Genomic DNA, 26630 nt, shown 5'->3' on the forward strand with positions numbered 1-26630 from the left:
TGAAGGAGCCATTTAGATACGTGTTTGATTGGATTGTGCACAAAGGGATGAGTGTCCGTGAATGCAAGGAGCTACTGCATCCGGAATTACAGCAGAGATATGGCTTTAACTGCCCTGTTGATCAGTAAGTTATACACAGTTGATGGAATGGCCTTACTATTTCACTTATCTCAAATAAGGGGTTTGTAATAAACAGACCCATAGGGAGCGAGCGATTCATCACCTTTGGCTGATATCTTCCCTTCAAAGAAACTCCTTGCTACTCACCTGATAGCTTGTACCCAAACGTACCTCTCCTCTGACTAGATTGCGTCTGCCTCCCCTTCTCCGAATATCTGATGGATTGTCCCTAACCTTACTTCCTTATTTGTCTAGTTTGCTTGCCTCCCTTCCCCTCTCCCCAATTTCTGATGGACTATCTCAAACCTGCATTCTCTTTTTTATCTAGTTTGCGTCTGCGCAAGAAAACGTGGAAAAACCCTAGCACTATCTTCCTTGACACCCAGGTGTTTGACGAAGACATTGCTATCTATGCAAACTTTGAAGTGTTTGTCGAGAAGCTACCGGGTAAGAATGGAGAAGGGTCCCTTGACTACTGCCCTAGGAAAACAAAATATCACACAGGGTTTTTCTTTTTTAACTTGCCAAGTTTCTTATTGTGTTGAATTCTTACTAGCTAAATGATCACTTAGTAACATGTACAGCACAGTGTATTCAGTTTTGTTCTTGGTTCTGTTCACTCTTGGGAGATTTAAACCAGTTTATATAAACCACCTTTGATCTGGTTTAAGTGCTGGTGTGATTGCAGTATAAGACACACTAGGCGATTTTGTTCACTCGTACAAATGAATTTCAGTTGTTGGCTGGAAATCTCCAGGTCAGTCTGCTGCCACAGAAGTAAATTCGCTGATATCTAGACGTCTAATTTTTCCAATGTGATTGCAAAATCTTCTAGTTAGTGGTAGGCTTTAGAAAAGTCAATGGAGCAATATTGTGGCTGAACATTTTTCTAAAGAGCCCCAAACTAGTCAAAATTACATTGATTGAATATTAAAGTGTTTGTTGAGGAGCTAGAGCCAATACATAACCACACTGTTTGATTGACAGGTCCTGAGCCTATGTCGACAACACTGCAGAGATCTGTGTACGTCTGTCACTGGCAACCATCCATTCTCAAGCTTGGTCCACTACATGAGCTAGTGTTGAGTGACAGCTCAGTAAGCGAGCTCAAGACGGAGGTGAGTGGGTGAGAAAGCCATTAAACAATACATTATGTCCAGTACTAATATACCATGAATACTCTATTACGCCGCACTCCCATAACCAACTATCATATATGCAATATTCCTTATTGGTGCAATATTATATGTCACTTAAATTTCGTGATTTTCTGTATTTTTCTTGATAGATTTGTAAACTCAGCAACATTCCTGTGGACTGTATAGACTTTGCAAAGGTAAAGTATGTTTCGTCTTTTGACATAAATGCTTATAAAGTGTTTCCCAGAATCAGTACTGCAAAACAAAGCAAAAACTTTAAAGTAACTTTAAAAAAACATTAGAAAATTTTAAGTAATTTTTAGAGACTTCTAGAAACATATATGTTTTTAATTGTCATTAGTTTATCTTCTGTTCATTTTCTTACTGTAACATCACATTCTTTGCAGAACTACGTTCTTAAAGCCCTGCAGCTCCCAGCATAGGATTTTAGAAACACTTTCCACTCAGTACTCAGTTTTAACATTGCAGGAAATACTCAGTACTGTGTTCTCAGAAACATTGATTCGGTACTGAGTTCTGAGAAACACCCAAAGCTTTTCAGTGCCGTGTTCTAAGAAATGCTGCTTACCTTTCAGGGCCGTGGACCCTATCCTTGCTGCATTCCAGTCCTAGAAGTCCAAGAAGGCTTGGAATGGAACCCGGATGTAGAAAGTCTAGGAAATACACCGCTGTACATATGTGATGATGGAGCAGTCATTTTTTACCGGTAAGTCTTTGGCTCAATCCCCACAGGCATTGTGTTGACCAGAGTATGGATTCAAGAGTCTGACTTTCAGCAACATAAGAATCATATCTTCTTGTTAGGACATTACATACCATATTTGGGTGTTTGCCAATCTCTAGATATTCTATGAATGCTTGCCATAGATTTCCAATGGCTATTTAACCTTCTGGTTTTATCATCATTAAAAATCCTTGAAGCATTTTCATTTGCCATCACTGAAATCCTTTCCACTAATAACATCACGCCTCCACAAGGTTTTGTCTGACCAATCAAAAAGTAGCAAAATATGGCATTTTGATGAGAGTTTGAAAAATATTTAATATTGCAGTAATTTCCAAATAATGTGATATGCTTGCAGTTGAAGTTGAAATTGACAATGATTTTTCCCCTTTCTCTTTACTTTAAAGCCGCATTGTCACCAGTTCACTTCCGGAGGTCCGATGGAAACCTAAAATAGACACACTATTTCAATATTTTTTTCAAATATTTTTCGCGTTTTCCGTTAAAAATAATCGGAGATTGTTAACAGCATTAAATTTTATGTTGATTTGAAAGAAATGTGTTGAAATAATTGTTGTTTTTCAGAGATAAGACTGAGTCAGTTATGGAATTATCTGAAGAAAAGAAAAAAGAATTATCAAAGAAAGACTCAACAAAGTATGTTTCAGAAAAATGATACCTTTTACCAGTCATTCTCATGTCTTGTGGCACACAGGGCCTCCAGAATGCATCCTTACCCCACCCTATCACTTGCACCTTTTCCAAAGTCTCCCATCACACCTCACCTCATTCTTTCGCCAGCATGCTGTCAAGGCGAGCTTTGAATGTTGTTAGGTAAAAGAAAAGTGGGATTTGATGAGTGGTAATTTTCTGTTGTGGCGAGACATGGAAAACACATTTTGAGCTATTTTGGGATTTAGCGTGACAATGTTTGAGTGGCGGCGTCGCCATATGATTGGTCGAAGTAACATGTCAATTTAAAGTGCTGTCAAACGTCGGAATGTTTGTAGGACGCATTCTCAGGTATCAAATTCTTTTGACAATGAACTAAACTAGAGTTTTAAAGTCAAAAGTTTGTGACACCAAATTAGGGAAATATAACAGTTTTTCCACTGGGCGTATATGAATGAATGGGAAGTACTCTGCCTTGTTTTCAGAACTTAGAAAAGAGAGATCTTATTTTTTTATATTCCCACAAATATCTGCAAAGGAAAATTCTATTCTTCTTCTTATTATTATTATTGTCAATCACCTTTAAAATTTAACCACAAAATAGTGCGGTGAAAATAGGAAAAGACATTCTTACAAGTATATTGTTCACTCCCTTTTAGATCCAGCACAACACCAATGAAACCTAGTTACTCATACAAGGAAAGGGCACTCAAGATATACACGGATGGAACAAAACCCAAGTCATTATGACAACATTATCTCTCAAAATATAAGCAAATGGAAGAAAATCCGAGCCGAATGACAACACTTCCTCTCAAAATATACATGGATGGAACAAAACCACTAAAGGCTGGAGAAACTATTTTCTATCAAATACGTCCCAGTATTATTTATTCACCTCTGTGAAGGCAGCTTTACCCGTGAATATTTGATGATAGTATTTTGTGTACATGCACTCAATGTGGCCAAACCTCTATATCTGACTCTATGCAATAGGTATTTGGTTTAGGCCCAATTTACTTCACCAGGGTCCCACAAATCAGTAAGTAAATACTCTAACGATTTAGAATATCACAGGTTCCGCATGCATCCCTTTAGGCTCTTTAAGCCATTAACCTTTTTTTTTAGTTTGAATTTGGTTCCCAATATACAACACGAGCTATGACACATGAATTCTTTGGTGCAATGATAGGAACTATCCTTTTCGTTTCAGTATCAGGAACTCAAAGATTTCTTGGTTTAATTTTTTTCGCCTCCTGTCCCACTTTATAACGTTTTGCTCAATACAAGTGATTATCTAGCATTTTAGTGTATTATACTATTTTTATAGCATTTGTACATTATCTTTATTTGCATTTCATATTAGGGAAACTGCCAATTTGCTGTAAAATATTCTTAAAATAGGACGTAATGATTTGAACGTCAATAAAATATTGTGCTATCACTGAAGTGTTGTGGTCAATCCTAGCTTATGCACCTAGTATTTCAATTAAGGTTGCACCCGTAAATCAATGCATCGTAACCCTCAGTGATAAATGTAACATATAAATGGTACATAAACAAGTGTGTTTGTTTTTATTTGTGCTTCTTTTATTACTTATTTGATGCCCGTGAAGCACTGCGGGTTATGACACACTGATTCTCCGAGTGTAACCTTATTTAAAAGAGGTGCATACATAGCTAGTAACAATCACCACTCGTACGATAACACCCCTCCCCCTCAAGTTATTTTTGGGTCACACACTCGCATAGCTGCCAGCATTTGGAAACCATTTAGTACCATTCTTTTTGTAGTAAATCTCATAAAAATAGTCCCTGCAGGCCTGTAGCCAGGATTTTGAGCGGGTTGGTTAGTTTTTTCCATTTGAGCGGACCAAATTTCCGGTATACCCCTCTCCTTGCCTTATTGCATCAGGCAATCAATACTTCAAATAAATTCAATCTTGTATTTAAAATGTTATTAAAAGAGTGCTTTTAAACATATAGAGATAATAATAAAGACTATCATTATAAAAAGATGTTTTTAAAGTCATAAGCCAAACATATATTTTTTTGTTTACTGAGCGGGCCTTCAAGTCGGGTGGGGGGGGGGGGGTTTGTCCCCCCTGGCTACGTGCCTGCCCAGCAAAGTACTACGTCCATCCTTTCTATGGTTTACGGGGTTCAGGGTACATATAGGTTAAACTTTTACCACACCACTCACCACTGGCAAGAGGGTAGAAAAGAAATGGGGGGGGGGAGCATTAAGCATCACATTTTGACAAAAGCAATTATATTTTTTATTGATTGTTTGTGTTACTAGCTGTCAGTTGCATGGTGTTGTTTTTCCACCATTGGCTGGTCTTCACTCAATTTGACACAAAATATAAAACTCAGTAATTGGTGCACATTTAAAAAGTGATATTTACAGAAAACTTTGTGTCACCAGGTAACAGCAAATGGGAATTATATGTAGTACATGCCAGCTTTGTGGATTTTGGTGAAAAAAAGCCTGCATACTAAAAATATGAGTAGGAGATATAGAAAAAAGATCTGGAAAAGACCAGACAACAGCGGCCTATTGCTGGCAGCCGGCCACTATTTTGAACCCTGGCACAGCTTTTTAAACCCTGTGGGAGCCTTTAATTATAAAATGCCAGAAGGGAATTCCTGACTGAATACATCAACATGGTGCTTCCTGAACTGTGCTAGCTTGTGTTCCTTGGTGCGTAGATTCAAGCTCAAGTCGTCAATGACAAGATTCATAAGATGACGTACTCCTTCTTGAGTAGCTACTCTACCTTCATGCTTGTACTCCAAAGGGGTTATCCTCTGACATGATGAGCGAGAAATTATGGGCTCAGATTCCCCTTGTTGAATGGACTGGACTTGCCGTTTTACTTCATTACTGAGTTCAAGCGGGACAGTGCAGATTTGATTATGATCAGTGATCAGAAGCCGGATCAGATTGCTAGTTGCTTGCTGTAAAATAAAATTATGACACTATGAGATCAATTTAAAGCACATATATTTGTGATAGATTATAAACACAGATTGTAACACATTGTGACAGATTGTAAACACTTTTCCTAAATAAAGAGATTTCCAGGCTAAAATAGTGTGTAGCCCATGAAAACTAGTGTAATTTAACCTTGATAAACCCTGCTGAAATAAATTGTATCCCTTCACTATTTTTAATTTCTAAACTTAACTGTCCAAATGGAAACATTTAATGAGGTACACCCAAAACATTTACTGAGGTAAAGTGTTACAAGGACACTATGTAAACAAGGTTTCTAGGTCCCATTTGGTGTTCTTATTAACGGGGTTCTTATATTTGTGATAAAAATGTTATATTACCTGCTCTGATAGTTTACCAGGCAATATGCCGCTGATGAAATTCCTACAGATAAACCTCATGCGTGTCCGCTTGGATCTCCCAGGTCGACAGGTTAACGTCTTTTCCATGAAGTTAAGTAATCTCTTTAGATGCTCTCTTTGATCAGATGGAACCAGCACCATCAATAGCTGTAGCGCTTTAGCAGCAACACTTCTGTTACATTCCAGTAAACCAATAATACCAGAAACTAGCTCCATGAAGCCACCGGGGATCAGGGTATCGCTGAGGGAGCCATAGAATTCCGCAAGTGCATTTGAAATTTCTGCTTCAGTCAGGTTTGTAATATTCTGAAACCCACAATCCCCCCGTGGAAGAGGGAACTGACTTTGTGCACTAAAGCAATCCAGGGCAGCTTTTTGCCAGATAATGTCCTGTCCTCTACGACCACCAGTCTTGTCGCTGTTTGTTAATGAATCCTTAAGTTCATTATATGAGTAATTGTAAACTGTAGCTGAGAGAGAGGTTTTCATTGACGCTGGCTGTAGAATTGGTTCAAGAAAGGAAATGTCTAGAAGTTTAAGAAGGTTTGAAAGAGTAACCTCAAACCAGACCTCCTTGAAGCTAGCTCCAGACACATCAATCTTGGTGGTGGTAGGTGTTTCTTGGTGCCTAATGGACAAAGAAAGCAAAATGTTTTTAAAAGCAATATTTGAAAAAAAAAACTCTCTTTGTTTTTTTTTTTTGTTATGTCTAATTAATAGTGAGTGTTGAACTAGAAAAATGTGTATATCTGGTATCATCTTTCTAAAGCAAAACAGGCCAAAAGATGTTATAGCTGAATACAATGTTGCCCGATCTTCGCAAATCCAAAATCCTTGTTTTGTTCGGGAATTGCTTGTAGTTAATCAACTATCTCAACCAACTGATGGCTTTCATGTTTTCAATATCGAGTCAAAAGCAATTTGACTGCAAACAGCATATTATGGACTTGTGCAATTCCCAGACGGGAAACAACAAATTTGGTTAAAATTAACTGCAATGCAATTTACTTCAATAATAGCCCTCTTTAGAGTTCTTCCTCATATTTAGCCAAAACCCCTAAACTTCTCCAGCCACAAGTGTGTCTCAATCTTACGTTTCTAACTCTTCTGTATCTTGTTGCTTGCTCCTCTTTGGTGTCCTTTGCCATGGGCTCAAGAAGCCGAGATTATCCTTGCCTCCGAAACTAAGCCTTCTCTTCCTTTTATCGTCGAGCTCTGCTTGCTGTTCGTCATTTTCTTTTTCTGCATCGTCTTTCACAGCAGAAGCGACCATTTTATCTCGAGATCTAAAACCATGGTAAGATTTCCTTCGAACAGACTTAGAATGCAATCCCCATCCATCGAAACTACGACGCTTCTTTTTTCTGTCCGACTTCTCGACGCTTAGAACTGAAGATATTGTGTCGCTGTTGGAACTCGACGAGGAATTTACAAATCGATAGAGCCTTCCATTTTCAAACGGTTCTCGCTTCAGATCTTCACATACACATTCGATAACTCGATTCTCCAGGAGAAACTGGCACAGAGATTTTACATGGACTCTTGATGGATCGCTAGTAAGTTCCGGGTGATCGAATAAGATGTTCTGAAGCTCTTCCATAACATCGCAACCTCGAAAACATTCCTCGTAAATTTGGAGTTTCCATCTTCGTCTTCGGGGTTCTAAACGAATCTTCAAATGATCCACTAAAGTATTCCAGATTTTTGTTGCTTTAAACGGCTCGGAGCACGCACTGTTTCTCTGAGCAGATTCCATTGGCATATTGTACGACTTAAGAACATCTAAATTTGAGTGATGACATTCAGTATCAGAAGATCAACAAATGTTTGAAGCAACCGCCATTTTCCGTTTTGGCTCATTGGAGTAGGGACTGGGTATGAGTAGTGCCAGTTAAATTCGAAGCGTTCACCACAGCTAGCCCAAGAAGCGCGCAAAAGTTGGGGGCTGTTCAAATAATAGCCAACGCAATAAAAGGAGGGGAAAAATTATTTGAATATTTAAAAAGAGCTTTGACTTGCGTCATTTTTGGCCCGAAACCATTTACATCACTGAATTACTTGAAAGAATTTTCTCTATAGCATACTGCCTGCCACACACCGGCCAACATACCTCTTCATTGACAGAAACGCGTGTACGAAGACCTACTCCATAATGAAGCCCTTGGCGTGGTGGAGCGAGTCCCTTATGGCGAACCAGTCACTTGGTGCCACAGAATGGTAGTAACACGAAAGCACGACGGATCATATCGCCGCACAGTGGACCTCTCGCCACTCAACAAGTACAGCCAATGCGAGACGTATGCGATGGAATCACCGTTTCAAATCGCGCGCCGCATTCCCAACGACACGTGGAAGACCGTGACCGACGCGTGGAACGGATACCACAGCGTACCCTTACGCTTGTCAGACCGCCACCTGACCACTTATGACTCCATTTGGCCGCTGGCGCTACACACGGATACCCCAAGGCTTCATCTCCTCAGGGGACGGATACAATCGGAGGTTCGAAGCCATCCTAGCTGAATTCGAGCGCAAAGAAGGATGCGTTGACGATACAGTCACTACGACCAAGACCTGGAACAACACTGGTGGAGGACAATCGAATTCCTCACTCGCGTTGGACAGGCTGAGATAGTTTTAAATCCCCGACAAATTTCAGTTCGCCGGGAGGGGCGTGACCTTTGCGGGATTCCACGTCTCAGACAACACCATCGAGCCACTACCCAAATACCTCGACGCTATCAGAGAATTCCCCATCCCAACTAGCACAACAGACATCAGAAGTTGTTTCGGCCTGGTGAACCAAGTGTCCATTTACGCGCAACTGCACGATCTGATGACACCCTTTAAGCCATTCCTAAGCCCCCGCTACAAGTAATCATGGTCAACCGAGCTCGAAGAAGCATTTCAAGCCTCTAAAGAAGAAATTGTCAAAGCCATCCGCGAGGGAGTGGAGATTTTTGACATACAGAAGCGCACCTGCCCCGACTATTCCAAGCGAGGTATTGGATACTTCCTACTACAGCAGCACTGCAGTTGCAGTTCCGGCATGCCCAACTGCTGTCCCGGGGGATAGGGAATCACCCTCGCTGGCTCCCGCTTCCTGTCGCCCGCCGAGCAAGGCTACGCTGCCATCGAGGGAAAGGCCCTCGCCGTTGCTTGGGGCCTGGAACAGACCCGCTACTTTACACAAGGGTACAACAACCTTGTAATCATCACCAACCACAAACCGCTGGTAAAGATCTTCGGCGATATCGTACGCTGGATGAGATCTTCCGCCTCAAGGAGCGCACCCTACCATGGCGTTTCGAGATACACCACCTGCCTGGAAAAAGAAACTACGCAGCAGATGCCACGTCTAGACACCCATCCCAGTCACACACGGGACAGAAGTCCCCCCCCCCCACGCTCAGCGAGTCCCCATGACGCCGCAGAAATTATGCTAATAACTAATGACCGCCATACGGGATACTGCCCATGGGTTAGGTGCCATCTCCTGGACCCTCCTCGCGCAGGAAACAGCCACAGACGCTTGCATGGACAATCTTCTCAACTCTATCGAGCAAGGAACCCAACTTAATAGAGACGACCACACCCTGGCAAACTTTGGACCCATCTACGAATCCATCTTCCAGGAGGAGGGGGTCCTCATGTACCAAGATCGAGTGGTGATCCCCCCATCCCTACTTCAGCGGGTACTCCAGATCTATGCCGCTCACCAAGGAACCTCAACGATGGAACAGCGCGGGCCCGGTCCATCGTATACTGGCCTGGCATGTCGAATGACATCCGTGTCACTAGGGAGAAATGCCACGACTGTAACAGGAACGCGCCGTCACAAGCCAGAATGCCCCCTCTTACCACTGCGCCTTCATCAACCCCGTCCGAAGCAGTGTTCGCCGACTTCTTTTACTACAAAGGCTGCCATTACCTCGTCGTAGGAGACCGCCTCTCCTGCTGGGTAGAAGTCTTAAGTTCCCTAGCCAAGACCAACCTTGCAGGAAGTACAGGATTAATTCGCCTTCTTCGCCACGTTCGCGACCCCTCCACCCACTCGCCATCCGCACAAGAGTCTTTCTGCAGAACCAGCAGGGCCCTAACCCAAACAAGTGGAACAGATCAGGGGTAGTCGTCGAGGCAGCAGGACACGACCATAATACCGTGTGAAGGAAGACGGCTCCGGACGCGTAACACTACGAAATCGCCGCTTCCTACGCGCGTACACACTAGCTCACAAACCATACCACAGGACCCAGTTAAACTCATCGTCTGATAAGTTTGGGGTCAGGTATCGGATAGCTTGGTGACCTCCTAACCAAGCGCACCCGAGGAGCCGGGCCTCCGGGACACAGCTCCCCCCCCTCCCCCCTGGGGGGATACCTGTCACATCTTTCGGTGGAATATACTTACCCAATAGAAACTCTCCACATAAGGGAGTGGTGGGAGGGGCAAAATATCCCCGAATCCCGTGCTGAGTCATTAATTTGCAGGGATTGAAGAGAGAGTGCAAACGTGCCACGGCTTGAATGGAAATGGGCCCAGGCGCCAGCGGTCATCCTCGATTTTAACTTATGCTAAATTATGCTAATGTGCATACATTTAAACTCATCGTCTGATAAGTTTGGGGTCAGGTATCGGATAGCTTGGTGACCTCCTAACCAAGCGCACCCGAGGAGCCGGGCCTCCGGGCCACAGCTCCCCGCCCAAACAGGTGCTTGAAAAGGAGGGACTGAGGACCGGGGAATGGTACCTCCTGACCCCAAACATAACCAAGCACCACCGGAGAACAAGCACTTGAAGACCCAAGGTCGGGTCACCACGGGGAGCCCAGCAAAATGAAAAGCCAGCAGGTATGCCTATCTACCAGGCACGCAAACCTGCCCTGTGGCCAACAGGCAGGCCCTACCCATCCGGTTTACCATAACCATGCATTCCGTACGCCCGCTTGAGAAAAACGGTAGTTCCTTGGTGTTACGGAGCACCAGCACCAAAAACACAATGGAACAACAGCCAAAAACAAAGACCTAGGACGAGACAATGAAATGCGTGTACTCTGAATGTATTGTAACGCTATACCATTACAGAAAGAGTTCGATATCCGTGTAGCCGCCTATTACACTGCCTCACACCCAAATGCACGAACCCTTGCGTAATACGGGCACCTTACGTCGCGAGAGGGCTTCAACGTCCCCGCCATGCCCCTTTAACTCTTAGGAGAAGAGCCCCTTTGAGGCTTGGATTCCCCTGGGGTGATTCAGCTGGTAATCAACCGTCATTCTCCACGTGACGCAAGTCTCGAGGACCAATGGTTCACTCCGACTTCACTCTCAATTCATCTCTCTGTCCCTAATAGCAGTGCCTATTAGCAGTCCCATTAACGACCTTGCTTCCTAAAGCTTGCCTCCTAAAGCTCGCCCTGGTGGAAAAGAAACGGCGATTGTGCTTGCCAGTGCGGCACCGAGTGCACAGCATGACCATATATAGCCCTTCCCCAGGGCAAGTTAAGCGCCAAACCAAAGTAATCATAGGGTCTTGCTTATCCACCCACGATAGTAAGAGTAGTGGGCCTCGCTAACCCGTTCGCGATGGAATAGGCGTCGGGTCTCGATTACCCGCCCGCGATATTTTGGACTGAAGGACTCGGTTTACCGCCCACGGTAGTATCTGCGCATGACTTCCTTTGCCTGCCCGGGATTGAATGGGCAAGGGCCTCGATTACCCATTCGCGATAGATTGGGCTAGGTTTGATTGCCCGTCCGTGAGAAAAAACGTGTAAAGGCTGCGCTGGCCCACCCTCTCATGCCTGGGCGCAGGGGCCGCACCGGCCCGTCCTCGTTTGTCTGGGCGTCCTCGTTGGCCCATACTCACTGGCATCGGCTTAATGGCCGCCCAGGCCCGCCCTCACTCGCATGGGCTTAATGGCGGCCCTGGCCCGCCCTCACTGGCATGGGCTTAATGGCCGCCCTGGCCTGCCCTCACTGGCATCGGCTTAATGGCCGCCCTGGCCCGCCCTCACTGGCATGGGCTTAATGGCCGCCCTGGCCTGCCCTCACTGGCATGGGCTTAATGGTCGCCTAATACCTAAAGCTTGCTGGCTAGGACTTGGGGCCGGTGGTAAGGGGGGGGGGGGGGGGGAGGGGGGGTGGGGGTGAAATGGGAAGGTTGCAACCAGGCCCGGATATAAAGATCCCTGTGGTAAGGTCACGTATGAATCGAGTGTGTGTGTGTGGGGGGGGGGGGGGGGGGGGGAGGGAGGGGGGCAGAGTTACCTATTGTAACGCCTTCATCTGTATAAGCTCACTGGAAGGGAGGCGGATGTCCTATCACGGGCTAGCTGGATGGAATTTGGATGGAGCTTGTTTGTTATTAAAAGACCATATACAATCGAGGAGTTTTCTTCAATCTTGACGTTTGCTGATAAAACTTGTAGTTAAAAGTCAGGCGTAAACAGCGAATTAGTTATTCTCTTCTACTTTTCCCCGCACTTAAATAACTGCAAGTTGACAAAAATAGTTTTGAAAGCACATTAGCACATAGTACCTACTGAAAAGAGCCCCGCTTTATCTTATCATTTCCAAGTTTTCGTATTTAGAGCTGGATTCGTGCCATCAGGTGACATTGTTTTATTTCCCAAGTCGCAGGAAAACTCCTATAAACGTCTATATTTTAGATAAACTCGAGCAGCTTACACTGGCCTCCTTATATATATATATATATTTTTTTTGGGGGGGGGGGGGAGGCACATGCCCCCAGTGTCCCACCCCCTGCTACGGCCCAGTAGTATATGATTGAAAGATCAGTATAGTTCGTTTTGTCACTGTCATTTGTATATTATCTGGGATATTTTTGCTATGAAGGATGAGGGAGCGCAGCGACCGGAGAGCAAGTCTAATCTTGGTATCGCATATGATTTTTCGTGTCCACACCACAGGTTTCCCAGTCGGCTGATATGTATTTTGATTTCATGCTGATCAGCGCCCTTTTTAGCACATGCGCGAGTTTCATATAGTGGATGCGATTTTTCGTGTCCACACCACAGGTTTTCCAGTCGGCTGATTTGTATTTTGATTTTATGCGGATCTGTGTTTTTTTAGCGCATGAGCGAGTTTCATTTAGTCTATTTTCGTCCACACCTAGGCTTCCCAGTCGGCTGATTTTTATATTGATTTCATATCGATCAGCGGTGTTTCAGCGCATGCGCGAGTTTCATATAGTGGATGTAATTTTTCATGTTCACACCACAGGCTTCCCAGTCGGCTGATTTGTATTTTGATTTCATGCTGATCAGCGGTCTTTTTCGAGAACCCCTGTACTGAAACATGTTCGTCCCGTCCTCCGAGCATTCACTTTCTATTAGAAACTTCTAGTTATTAACGATTTTGTGTGAACTTGTTTGCGTTTGCATATGTTGAAATTTGTAGCTTTGGGCCTCCTGTGTTATTGGACCACTTGGTTGCGATAGGGTAATCTCTTATGGGTTAGTGATGATACTCCGACGGTAGTGTCGATACTGTTCGTGGGCGGTTGGATAAGAGTATAATTACAACTGTGACACAATACAGATATAATTCCAGGCTTGTACCCCACCTAAATTTATTTCTGGCTTTACTTATTACGGGTGGTGCATATTTCTGTTAATTTCTTTGTCTGGTCGTAACCATAATGGTGGTGGTTGGTTGTCTATGTGTGGTGATAGTGTGCCTGTGTGTGTGTGTGTGTGGGGGGGGGGGGGGGGCTTCTTTAGAATCACACAAAGTTGACTTAAGAATATAGTATATGTAACGTTCTGAATAAGGAAACGTCCGAGCTAGAAAGACGAAAGTCTTCAGGTTTTCAAGACAGTGGTTTGATGAGCAACAGAGGAGAGGGGGTTGCCAGAATAAGCATGGCCTTGCACTCCACAACATATCAGGCCCGTAGTCAGGGGGGGGGGGGGGGTTCGGACGAACCCCTCTCCCCCCCTCTCTCGGCTTGAAGGTCCGCTCAGAGCAAACAAAAAATATATAACGTTTGGCTGGATTACCGTGCACATCAGTATGTCTTTAAAATGACTATAATTTTTTTTTAATAATTATCTTGATTGTTACCGCTATATGTTAAAAAGAACCATATTAGTAGGGTGCTTTAAAATACATTTTAAATACAAGATTGAATTTATTTGAAGTATTGATCGCCAAATTTAATAAGGCGAGGGGAGGGGTATACCGGAAATTTGGTCCGATGAAATGGAAAAACAAACCACCCCGCTCAAAATCCTGGCTGCGGCCTGAATATGGCGGAAAGAAAGACAAGCCCTTTTTACAGGGAACGAAATTGGTAATTAGAATAATTAATGGAGCCTTTTTGTGAGATCTTATAGAAGACGGGCGCTGAAAATAGGAAAAACAATTTAAAAATTTTCAATTTAATAAAACACTCTGGTGTCTATAAAGAGGTCAATTGTCGCCCCGTTTTCCATTTTGAAAATCTATTGCAGCTAACAAAGACCACTTTGAGGACTGGAAAAATTTAAACAATAAACAAATAGAAGCAGGGATATTAGGATATGATTGTTTGCGATATCAGGATATTGTTATGTGTAAACATCATACTTCTATTAAGTCTAACAAGCATTCCAATCCATTTTCTGTTCAATTTTTGTATTGCTTTGTATTCTTGCCATTTGTGCACCTCGTCGCATAAACAGTGCATATTTTTTGGTTCATATTGCGGAAAACACCAGAGTTTGATCACGTTGGGATTGTTTTTGATAAGCCATTCATTTTGAATGTGACCTCTATTCACCCTTCTTTTATCACGATGTAACTGATATGTTTGTTTTTAACGCTCGCCGCTCGATTGAACGCCCCTAAATAGCCCTTTCACAAAACAGTTAACACCTAACTCTTTTCAAATAAGCACTTAGCGCTCTTAACGCATCGACACTAAAACAATGAAAACGCGTGGAGTTTAGCATGTGAAAAGTCCGATGAGAAATCAGAGTATTTTGTGACGCCAACGGGTCGGATTGAAGACAGATTTTATCTTGTCTTTCTCTCAAAAGATCTAAATTTCCCCCGAGATAGTAATCACCAGATTCAATTCCATCTACCAAAGCAGACAGCTTCGGAGCTTGGCGCAACGAAATGACGGCTTGTTCGACGCGCAACTACGCCAAAAATGCCACGGTATTACTCGCCCAGTACCGAATCCCTTGCCGAAGTAGCTTGCTCTGTGACCTGTTGTTGTATATGGATGGTTTGCATGGTGTTTACAATTGTGCCCGGGTTTCTGTTAGTAGTTATTGGATGCCCGTGTACTTCTGAACCCCTGAGTGACGAAGACCTTTGCATAGACTGCGCGATTATTGGCGATATTCTACTCAGTGTTGGGGGCAGTGTGATGATTGTTGGGTTTTTATACTACGTTTGTAATCATTTCCTACTGAGGAAAAATCTGGAGCCTCGACCTTTGAGAGAACATGTGGAAGGGACTCGAAAAAACACAGGGACTCCATCTGTCAGCTTCAACCCCTCGTGCCAACTTCACACGTATGAAGTCAACGAAAACAGCGATTTTGAGTCAAGCTATGAACCTTTAAAGAACTTAGAAGGGCCGAATAATAAGGAACAGGTATCTGCCTTGAAAAGTATTACCAAAAAGGCTAAATCCAGAGAGGTAAAAACTGTGGATAATTATTTGACAGTTGAGCAAGGTTTGGAGCCATGTTCGGCGGAAAGGGGCTCGTTAATGTCGTCACATTTTAGTGATACCATCCTAAACGCTTGTGATGATCGGGAACTTTCATCTGAGTGCGTTTGAAAAGTTCAACGTAACTACTCAGCGGCTCATTAGAAACAAGCCAGCAAGAGAAAAAATACGCTAGCTAATGATTATGGTGTTATAGTTTTTTTAAACGTGAGGAGAAGTGACAGCTTAAAGCAATCTCTTCTAGTCAAATGGAGGTCAATACTGAGCATGTTTTGACCGGCTTTAGGCAGAATGAATGAAAGATATGAGCCTCTTCGTAATCGGTAGCAAATGGGGTCGAATTTGGCACAACGAAATCATGTTTCCAGTTTTTTTAAAGAGCAGAACCAACAAAAGGGCCTATCGCATGCTATCAGAGTTATGGAATTTCTGCGATAAATCAGATAAACAACCCAACTAGGCCCGTAAAGTTAAAGGCGGCGATATCGGGCATTTTCATGCGATGGAGACGAAGAGACAGGATTATTCCGTTTGTATTTCCGCGGGCGTACGGGAAACATCTAAAGGCTTAGGATAATTATTCGAACTAATACGAATTCTGGCGAGTGAAAAAGCCTTAATAATTTGCTAATAGATGACTTATACTGTAACCCCTATTCCTACAAGCTTATTATAGAAAAGAAATTCAAATAATGAGTGTGGGATTATGGAACTGTGGGGTTGATGGACGAGTTTAGCGCAGTCCCACAATTCACCGCGCTTATTTGGCATGGGCTTGGGCCACAGGCAGTCAGATATTGGAGTCGCCCTTTTTTTGTGAGTACAAAGATAGCCCGCAAGACATTGGGGCGAATAAAGTACACAAGGTACAAATTCGGGCGTTAAAAAAACTTACTTCTATACTCTTAGTGGGCAGTTATAAATAAAATAAACAGTTAAACAGTAGTATATGGGCCTTGTTTAGTCATGCCTTTACATTTTGAAGTCTCTGGTTGATTATTCAGTTTTTGAAGTAATTAACAGGCTGTCCAACTAAAATGAAATTTCCTGGTCCGGTGCCCGACATTTCCAAGAAATCTAAAAGCCATACACAGTAATTCCGTTAGGGACTTTTAAGATACAGACTGCCAAGAGAACGGCGACGGTAGTATAGAAAAGAATGGGATTGATGAGAATTCAAGAGCAGCACGTAAAAATACGTTCTTTTAGATTCCCAACTGGTTCCCATATAATCGTGTACGATTTATGGAAACTCGTTTTACTGTCCACAAAGGCGTACGCGTAGGATTTTTTCCTTTTTGGGGGGGAGGAAGATACCCTACTGCGCAGAGCTTTGTGTCGCTCCAAAGTAAACGAGCGCCACAGAAAGCTCTGTGCAGGAGAGGGCAAAGTGATTTCTCAAGAACAGTCAGTTTCAAACTGATGCGTAGCGACTAAGACGTAAAAGCTTTATTGGACCAGAAAGGGGGTGGGGGGTCGGACCGCCCACTGGCTAAGCCCCTGGTCCAATTGAGGACACTTGCGGGGAGCGGGGAACGCTAAAACGAAAATTTACGGGGTTTTTTTTATACTAATACCTAAATAACCAAAGCGCATTATGCTGGCTTTGTTGCTAATGTTATTTAGATCAGAGAATTCAATGATTATATAGAAAAAAACGAGACAGCTTTAAAAAGATAAAAACAATTTTTATTCAAAATTCTAACGTAAAAGTAAATAGTTCTTAAAATCTATAATGAAACGATGAAAACAGCAACAATAGATCGGCGCAAAGCGACCTCTTACTAAAATTGTAATAATCCCAGTTCAGTTCCGGCAATACTATTTTAGTAAAAGCATTAGCTTTGTGACAATCTAGTATTAAATCTAAGTAAAAATGTGATTTGTTAGCCTAAAATGTAAAAATTGATCTATATTACAATATTTACAATCATATAAAACTATATTTGCAATATCAGAAAAATATTTCAAGAATTTACTGAAATGCATCACTTTCTTATTGTACTAATTACCTGATCAATATAGAATTATATAAATATGGAACCGATCCATTAAATTTTAGCAACGGTAACCCTTCCGATAGAGCGATGCTAAATAGCTGCAGAGCTCTTCAGAGATATCATTCTTATGCGAGAAGTGCTATGTAGACAGAATACCCCAAATGCTTGGTTCGTGACTGCTTCAGGATTTTTCGAATATTATTGTACAGTGGGATCCCCATATAACGAACACCTTCGGGACTGTAATGTATGTCTTTATATAAAGTTGTCCGCCTTAATGAGGCTTTATTTATTTAGGTTGAGAGGGGCGTTGGAAATAGGGATCGTTATATAGAGGTGTTCGCCTGATAGGTGTCCGTCATATGGAGGTTTCACGGTACTGGCTTTCTTTCAGCCACGTCAGGCTATACCATCTCTATTGAATTGTGAGTGTTAGGTGTAAGCCCCTACGGCAACACTAATTTGGTAAAAAAAAGTCCAGAAGGCCTTTACAAGCAATTGATCGCGTGCGTTGGATAATGGTTGAATTCCTCTATTTATTTGTTAACTACATTATTACGCTAAGACTCATACTTCTATTAACTTTGTGGCCAATCACCCTCGAGTTGCGCTGTTGGTAGTTGGGCACTCCGGATTGTTGGTTTAACATGCCTTGCTGTGCTCTCTTGAGTTCTCTGGAGTAACGAAATATTTTACCAAATTTCATTTCAATCTATGAATCTTTTTGACGGGGGCGTCTAGTGTAATTGTCAGTTTAGGAGGGGCTGTTATTATTATTGAAAAATGTTAATATGGATTGTTCTTAAATTTCATTGACGTCGCCCCCTGAAATATACAAACCAGCTACTAGTGTATCTAAGAACATAATGCCAATCAAAAATCAAAATAAGACATGATAACAATAATATTTTAGGATACTATAATAAACACAATATGAATCAGAGTCCGCGGATAGGGAGGGGCAGGTGGAAGTCTCAGGCTTAACGTCCTTTGAGCTATAAAAATATATCAGCAAACAGAATATTATTTTGTTACCTTGACAGCATTTCATTCTTGAATTTCTCATTGTTCAATTCCTTCCTCAATTGGTTCTGCAAGAAAAGGAAAAAGTCAAAATAAATAGCAATTGAAAGTTGCGAGTGTGACCTACGCGATTATTTCCCCTATTCATGAAACCAATCATGTGCAATGTAAGATAAGATTCGTATTATGACTATTGAGCAGCTCCCATTTGTGTAAGTTCTATTGTAGGTGTAGGTTTATCTCCTAAAAGAGCTTTCATCTAAACCAATAAATCACAGCAATACCAACCCTAGTCAAGCAAACATTTGAGTGTTTTACTCACCTCACAACCTCAACCCACCACCTCATCCAACACCACACCCGAGATATGTAATCTATGGATTGGCTTTTGGATAGATTACCATGCTTCCAGAGACTCTTATGCTGACATCTACTCCCGGGCCCACGCCCTCTTCCCCAAGGCCACACGCTAGACATGCATACCTTGGATTTGTTTCCTGTTGGGCAGATCACTGGGTCTTGGAGTAATTCTACTGCTGATGGTCTTTTGCTTGGCACTGGGTCAATCATACGCTAAAAAGGCAATTATCACAAAAGTTATAGATACATTTGAACAACAACAATAGAAACCACACAACAGTGGGAAAAAGGTAATTGTAAAGTTCTGGCAGAACTATACACCAAATAAACCCACGGTAATAGAGAAGACAGCTTGTTGGCATAACCATTTACAGTCCAAGAAAAGGCTGCCTTGTCCACTTTCTGCACAGACTATTTCTAAAAAAGCTATACTTACTCTTAACAAGGCATTGAATTCAGCAGACACATTTGGCAGCGGTGGAAGATTTCCTTTTCTGATAATGATAATTATGAGAAAGAAAAAAAATTAGTCTGCATTTGAGCACCCTGAGTAATTATTTTTTTAATGCCCTAAGTGCTTGATTTCCATGAGAAGGAGGGAACTAAATCAATTTAATAATATTGGCCTTATCGGGGTACAAATTTGAAGCATGGTGCTTATTGGAAGCTGGGTGCTAAAGACAAGCATTTACTACTGTAAGTGGGATTGAAAGCATATTGGACAGTCAATCTGACAGAACTAAGACATGATGTATAATATGTACCTTATCTCATGCCACTCGCTTCCATTCTTTGGTAACTCAGAGCCGCCACCCTACAGTAGACAAGTGAACCTGTCATCAATACAGCATGGCAATAATGGACAACTTGCACTAAGAAACACGACCTTTTTTGGTAGCAAACCCCTGTGTGCTCCAGCTTGCAGCAAAACAATAACAGCAAAAAGCAACTTATTCAGAACTTATGAACTAGCCAGAAAGTTTCATCGTCAGCAATGGTATATTTTAATTGAAAGATGTAATTTTTCTGTTGCTATCTGTTGTGACAGCACATACCTTTTCTGTCCAATAAACAAGCAAGATAGAGGAGAAACCCCATTCCCTCTTTTTTTTTCTTGTTAACCGAATACTATTTACTACTCACCGCTAGGTATAAACAGTGAGAGCTAGTCCAAAAATGTCAGCCTTTGGCAGACAGCTATCCCCTCTATTTTTTTCTTTTCTTATTGACTGATTACTATTTACTACTCACCGCTAGGTAAACAGTGAGAGCTAGCCCAAAAATGTCAGCCTTTGGCAGACAGCTATAGTCTTCCTGTAGTATCTCACAGGGAAGGAAACGGCAGTCACCCTCTTCAACTTCTGGACTAGTGGCAGATGTTACATGACCAAGGTCACCTGAACAAGTAAACACCAAAATCTGGTAAACAATAATGCTAATTCATGACACGTCATCCTTCATAATGTGGGTCTAATAAAGTAGAAAAAGTATCACCACCACGATAATCATTATCATAATTCCCGACACTACCACCACCATCAGATCATAATCGCCACCAACAATCAGCATTTCCAAAGACATAGCACCTCCATCCATCAATATCACGGAGACTACCTACATTCTCACTATTATCAATCATAACTTTTACCACCATGACTATTAGTTCGTAATCACACCACCTTCTTCATCACTTCTGAAACCACCACTGCCATCATCACTTCTGAAACCACCACTGCCTTCATCACTTCTGAAACCCCCACTGCCATCATCACTTCTGAAACCACCACTGCCTTCATCACTTCTGAAACCACCACTGCCTTCATCACTTCTGAAACCACCACTGCCTTCATCACTTCTGAAACCACCACTGCCATCATCACTTCTGAAACCCCCACTGCCATCATCACTTCTGAAACCCCCACTGCCATCATCACTTCTGAAACCACCACTGCCTTCATCACTTCTGAAACCACCACTGCCTTCATCACTTCTGAAACCACCACTGCCATCATCACTTCTGAAACCACCACTGCCTTCATCACTTCTGAAACCACCACTGCCATCATCACTTCTGAAACCACCACTGCCTTCATCACTTCTGAAACCACCACTGCCTTCATCACTTCTGAAACCACCACTGCCTTCATCACTTCTGAAACCACCACTGCCATCATCACTTCTGAAACCCCCACTGCCTTCATCACTTCTGAAACCACCACTGCCTTCATCACTTCTGAAACCACCACTGCCATCATCACTTCTGAAACCACCACTGCCATCATCACTTCTGAAACCACCACTGCCATCATCACTTCTGAAACCACCACTGCCATCATCACTTCAGAAACCACCACTGCCTTCATCACTTCTGAAACCACCACTGCCTTCATCACTTCTGAAACCACCACTGCCATCATCACTTCTGAAACCACCACTGCCTTCATCACTTCTCACACCAGCATCGGCAGCAGACCATAATCATAATCAACAGCATCACCACTACAGCAACCATCAGCAACAACACATTTCAATGAAATACCTATTTTACAATCATCCACTTCATACACAACTACAAGCACCACAATCACCATCTTTACCTATTTTGTAGTCAACCATCTTTTTCTCCTTGTTGGCTTCATCATCATCAAAGCCTTCATCACAACTATGATCTGTATCCTTGCTATGACTGATAAAGATATTACCTGGCAACATGAAAGGGATATTAGAAATTATCACAAGGTTATACAGTCATAGGACTTAAAGAATGTCAATCAACCACTCCTTTGTTATAGTTTATAATATACTGCAGTTATTTAGCGCTTGAATTAGCTGATGGAAATGGATGCTTTGTGCGACTTTAAATTTAGCATAAGCATAAAATGGTGGCATGATTAAAAATCTAATCATGTTTTTTAAATCCTCACAGTTGATTATCATTATTACATGTTTTAGAAGTGCAGCTGTTCCAATATTACCCACAGAATTCAATGCCATTCATAGTCTCAAATGAACTGTTCCATTGACCTACATTACATAAAAACAACATATATCCCGGGAGTCCTTATTGACCCCAATATGAAGTCACTATAACCTGGGCTTCAGTCATAACAGCTGTCTGACCTGGTTTAATTTCCTAAATATACACAGCAAAATTACTTGATTCTAACTGGCAGAGAGCAGTGCAGATTCCAGGAAACTTAGTATAGAAAAAAGGCAATTCAGCGCAATTTGAACACTACAAAATACTAAATTGAACATGATATTTTCTAATTTATTTAGAAACTGTATATGGACCATGTGTAATTAGTGGACCCCCCAGCTACATACCACAGCTCTGTACCCATAATCATGTCAGCACTGACCTGGCTTAATGTCCATATGGACCAGGTGTAATGAGTGAATGTACTTTAGCCCCTGGGCAAGCTGTAAAAGCAGCATTTTGAGGTCTGCTTCGCTCAACCTCTCTCCTAGCTTGTTGTTACTTTGAATGCGGTCAGCAAGACTACCTCCTGGTAATTCAGAAAATAAACATGTTAGTATTTAACTATGTTGAATTCTGTACTTGAAGCTGTCAATACAGAAATTTCAAAATCAAGGACAAAAATATCAACAAAATTTAAAAACAAATAAATAAACTTAAAGAAAAAAAACCTACAAACTGGTACAAAAAAGACAATAATGACAGTGTATGATTCTTGAGGTAGAACACTTTTTTGGGTAAAATAAAACCAAGACTCAACCTCTTTACACATAAAGAGTCACCAACAAGAATTCTATGGTAAACACTATCTGAGAAGACAAGATTGGAAGGCGGCTGGGAAAATGAAACAATAGGAGCATAAACTGCTGTGAAAGGGATTGAAAAGCAAGCAATATAAAGACCAAAACCAAAGCCAAAATATAAAGAGGTTAGAGTGTGTCTGCTACTCTTACCGTCACAGTATTCATTCTGTATTAACATGTGGTTGTCTTCTGCCCATGCAGAATAATACCTCACAACGTGTGGGTGGGTACCAAGAACAGCATGAGCATAAACCTCACGCAAGGCATTTTGCCTGGGAAGAACAAGAACAAGTATCAAATAATGCCAGCTTTTTTTTTCTATTCACGACCATGATAGATAATATCAGGTAGCATACTACCCTCATTACAGTTGGGAAGCGGAATAAAAAAGGAAAACAGTTGAAATACAGATGATGCTAAACATAGAACTCATGCCTGAGAAAAATACAGTTGTGGGTTATTTTTTTTTTTTTGAACAGCAAACAGGTCGAACCTCTGAGCCATGGCAATAACTGACAAATTACAGTAATGTTGAGAAACAGGTGCAAGCCAAGTGCTGAAAGGTATAATTAATACAAACCAAAACAGGATGTATTACATAGCACAAGATGATAAAATGTGCTTCTCTGACTATAAAGAGCCAGGTTTTTACTGGCCTGCGAAAGTAGATGCCTCTAGCTGCTCGCAACTCCTTTTGCTAGTGGCTAGAGGTGTCCCCTCCACCACCATGAGAAAATCTAAAGCTAAGATAACACCCAGGCTTTCAATACTTACTCATCAACTGATCCTGCTACTGGTTTCAGAGACCTTTTCAGTGCATACACACAGCCATCTAGACAACAACAACAAAAACTGTCAACAAAACATGCACACATAAGGCTACCCGAAAAAGACCACAAACTACTTGACACTGACTCATCGCCTGCTTGAAAGGTTTTCTGACAGCCTGTCTAGAGGGCATATGTGATCAAAACAAAACATGCTTGTTGAATCTAAAGGTTCAATACCAGGAGATGACTCACCTAGCCTGTTAATACACTTGTGGACTGAGCCAAATTGACCAGAGCCAACAGTACACAGCTCAATGAACTCCTCGTGGAATCGAGAGATGTTACTCTCGTGCAGCGCAAGTCTCTGGATAGGTGACAACCAAAACAATTGTCACTGAGTACTGTAATATCGCATAACAGGGCCTCTTTCTATCCAGCACAATAAGGTCAAAAGGTCAGTTAATGGGTATGGTGCTGATAAAACTTAGGACTATTTTTATATAGTTGAATGTCTTTTCAATGTACACTCATGACTAGGTGATAAAAAATTCTTTGCACATCAGAGGACAGCATTGAATGGTGTTTGTACATACATTCTAGTCTTGCATTTTGCAGTACTGTCATAGCTACCTTTGCAGGATTCCCAAAAATGCCACTATCCACCAGCCCATTGTCACCTTCATCGTCATCATCATCATCATTCATCAGCCCCTCTCTTCAAAAAAATTAAAAACCAATCAGAAACTACTTACATCCCATCCTATAAACCCCTTTTTGAATATTTTTAAATAAAATTGCTTCCCAATGATGTGTATACTCATCAAATAATGTTGCATTTATAGAATCAATGTGCCACCAGATTCTGTGGTAGTGGCCTTGAAGTCTTTTTAGGGACTGCTGTAGGGCCATCTTGCCCATTTCATAATTTATCATCACTTATACACTGTTAATCATTTTAATTTAACTCCTGCGCTGCACAAGTCATGCACCTTATAGTTGTAGTGCTTCATGGGAATAAAAAAAATAATAAGCAAATAACTGTAAACAAAAACAATTAGAGGTTTGGAAAGATGAAGCGTTCTTATGGCTTTCAATTAAAAATTGTATTTAGGCTGCTTATACTGATCTTGTTAATTATACAAACAATTCTAGCAGTCATGTAAAAAAATTTGGATTTAAACTGCATGTTTCTACTAAATCCATAAAAATCTCGTCTGCTATTCTTGTTTTGACTGTCGGATTGAAATGAAACTCGTAAAACCATTTTATGTAAATTAATCATTGTGAAACCCAAACAACTTGTAGACTTGCAGAAATATAAATATATATTTCGCAATTAAAAACTAATGCCATGATTTCTCACCTGACTTTCCGAGTTCTTTTGTTATTTACATTTAAGCTATTGCTTAATTCGGGAGTGAACGGATTCACATTCGCCGTAAGTCGGGACTTCGCCCCCAAGTTGCGAGGTTCCGTTTCGGCTTTTCTTCCACCCAACAAACCACGACGAAGACGGGAAATTTTACGATTATCGGGGACATGTTCTGGGCTTCTGGAAATACTTGACCGCTGTAGGAGACTTCTAGGAGTATGCGGAGTATCAAAGAGTCTCAAACCGACAATAGAAGGAGGCGAAAATACGGCATTCTCTTTGTCGTCTTCGGCCATTTTAGTCGGTGAGTCATCGTCGAAGAAAGCACGGCGATTTGATGGTGGACTTGAAAAACCTGGATCCCAGAGCTCATCTGCATTATCAGGCGTCTTTATATTTGTCCTGAGGAAGTTATCTTCGTTAAAACTGTCGTTTTCTTCCATTGATACATCGCTGTTTTCATGCTCAAGTCTCTCGTCTAAAAATTCTAGAGGTCTTCGTCGCAAACTTGTAAATGCCATTTTCTCAAATAAAACGTATCAAAACCCGTTTAAACAGACGTAATTGATTTGTTAGGAGCCAAGATACCTGGCTAATGTTATAATAGTGCGATATTCAGCCGAATTGAGGAGGAAATCGGGCTCGTAACCGGGAGATATGTAATAACGTAGTAGGTCGTTCTTCTTGAATGATATTCAAACTGGCCGCTTCTGAATATGAAATGAAAACCGTCGAGGAACTGACCAATCAGCGGCCAGTACAATCCCTAGGTAGCCTCGTCAATCATTTTTGGCGCGAAATCGATAAAAGAACCCTTTTTAGTTTTATTCCTATTTTCGCTATAAAAATTTCATTGAAAACTATTTTTCTTGTTTACTTAAGATGATTTCTTTAAGTTCCCATATGGCATCATAGCTAAGTTGCATTAATTTGGCCAAGAATGGATGTTTTGGTTCAATGTGGATCTATTTTTAGAAACACCGTAACGCGTGAAAAATTCCATTCAACATAAAACGTGACAAACGTGATTTCTCATGTTTACAAAACATCCAAAACGCGAGAATATACTAAACAGGTATAATATCCAGATATTACAATGAAAATGTATTGTTTCTTGAATAACCAAATTCTCATTAAATTTATTTTACAAGTGTTTTGTATGGATGTGCTTATTTTCAACCGAACTCCCTCGAACACGCTTCACACACGCTCCAAGATAGTCCAAAGACGAATGCTCTTGGTAACGCTATAAGCGTTACCCATATTAGGTTGTAAAGAGTTGTTATTGAGCGTTAAATAGCGTGAGCCAATATCTTGTTTGAGATGCCATACACAGTACGTGATTCGTGATTATTAGCCATCCGTATCTTAAATATTTTGCTTATTTTGAGAATACCATGATGGTAGATGGACGCTAAAAGTTTGCGATACCGTAACAATACAAGGTTTTGTTATATATAGCATGAATTATTATCTTTATTCTCCGAAAAAGGCCAATCCTAAACAGAAAATTATAGTAAAAAAGATTGTACTCTCACATACCTGTCAACCTCCCAAAATATCAAGGCTTGATAATTTTTTGGGGGAGGGGTAGGT

General features: G+C 41.6%; 3 protein-coding genes across 3 annotated transcripts in view; 1 reads left to right on the plus strand and 2 right to left on the minus strand.

The window, feature by feature from the left end:
* Window positions 1–4120, plus strand: part of LOC116619961 (ubiquitin carboxyl-terminal hydrolase 47) — a 45188-nt gene extending 41068 nt beyond the window's left edge. The window contains exons 32-38 of the mRNA XM_048723072.1: window positions 6–124; window positions 449–567; window positions 1108–1238; window positions 1409–1456; window positions 1856–1986; window positions 2590–2661; window positions 3336–4120. Coding sequence (XP_048579029.1) covers window positions 6–124; window positions 449–567; window positions 1108–1238; window positions 1409–1456; window positions 1856–1986; window positions 2590–2661; window positions 3336–3426 — 711 coding nt within the window. The 3' untranslated portion in view covers window positions 3427–4120. The remainder of the gene's footprint in view (window positions 1–5; window positions 125–448; window positions 568–1107; window positions 1239–1408; window positions 1457–1855; window positions 1987–2589; window positions 2662–3335) is intronic.
* Window positions 4121–4931: 811 nt separating this feature from the next.
* LOC5515667 (DEP domain-containing protein 1B) lies at window positions 4932–7909 on the minus strand. Its single transcript, XM_001635737.3, has 3 exons — window positions 7131–7909; window positions 6016–6664; window positions 4932–5637 (listed from the first exon to the last, which is right to left on the minus strand). Exons 1-3 carry the CDS (start codon window positions 7796–7798, stop codon window positions 5302–5304), a joined length of 1653 nt encoding a protein of 550 aa, XP_001635787.2. The 5' UTR covers window positions 7799–7909; the 3' UTR covers window positions 4932–5301.
* A 9488-nt stretch (window positions 7910–17397) lies between these two features.
* LOC5515635 (wee1-like protein kinase 1-A) lies at window positions 17398–25737 on the minus strand. Its single transcript, XM_001635738.3, has 13 exons — window positions 25026–25737; window positions 24293–24377; window positions 23915–24026; window positions 23667–23724; window positions 23043–23164; window positions 22472–22618; window positions 21707–21811; window positions 20361–20506; window positions 19874–19923; window positions 19546–19603; window positions 19233–19322; window positions 18762–18817; window positions 17398–18400 (listed from the first exon to the last, which is right to left on the minus strand). The coding sequence occupies exons 1-13, from the start codon at window positions 25553–25555 to the stop codon at window positions 18274–18276; spliced, it is 1686 nt and encodes a 561-aa protein (XP_001635788.3). The 5' UTR covers window positions 25556–25737; the 3' UTR covers window positions 17398–18273.
* Between the last annotated feature and the right edge of the window lie 893 nt (window positions 25738–26630).

Source organism: Nematostella vectensis, chromosome 15, assembly GCF_932526225.1.
Source record: "Nematostella vectensis chromosome 15, jaNemVect1.1, whole genome shotgun sequence".
NCBI classification, from domain to species: domain Eukaryota; kingdom Metazoa; phylum Cnidaria; class Anthozoa; order Actiniaria; family Edwardsiidae; genus Nematostella; species Nematostella vectensis.

Excerpts from the sequence above, each read along its gene's own strand:
- LOC5515635 (XM_001635738.3), bottom strand. The coding sequence starts at position 25,555 with ATGGCATTTACAAGTTTGCGACGAAGACCTCTAGAATTTTTAGACGAG. Across the intron at positions 24,027-24,292 it reads TTTTTGGGAATCCTGCAAAG|AGACTTGCGCTGCACGAGAG; the intron begins GTAGCTATGACA and ends TCACCTATCCAG. Across the intron at positions 21,812-22,471 it reads CCATATGGACATTAAGCCAG|GTAATATCTTTATCAGTCAT; the intron begins GTCAGTGCTGAC and ends TCATGTTGCCAG.
- LOC5515667 (XM_001635737.3), bottom strand. The coding sequence starts at position 7,798 with ATGCCAATGGAATCTGCTCAGAGAAACAGTGCGTGCTCCGAGCCGTTT. Across the intron at positions 6,665-7,130 it reads GATACAGAAGAGTTAGAAAC|GCACCAAGAAACACCTACCA; the intron begins GTAAGATTGAGA and ends TTTGTCCATTAG. Across the intron at positions 5,638-6,015 it reads CTGGTAAACTATCAGAGCAG|CAAGCAACTAGCAATCTGAT; the intron begins GTAATATAACAT and ends TTTATTTTACAG.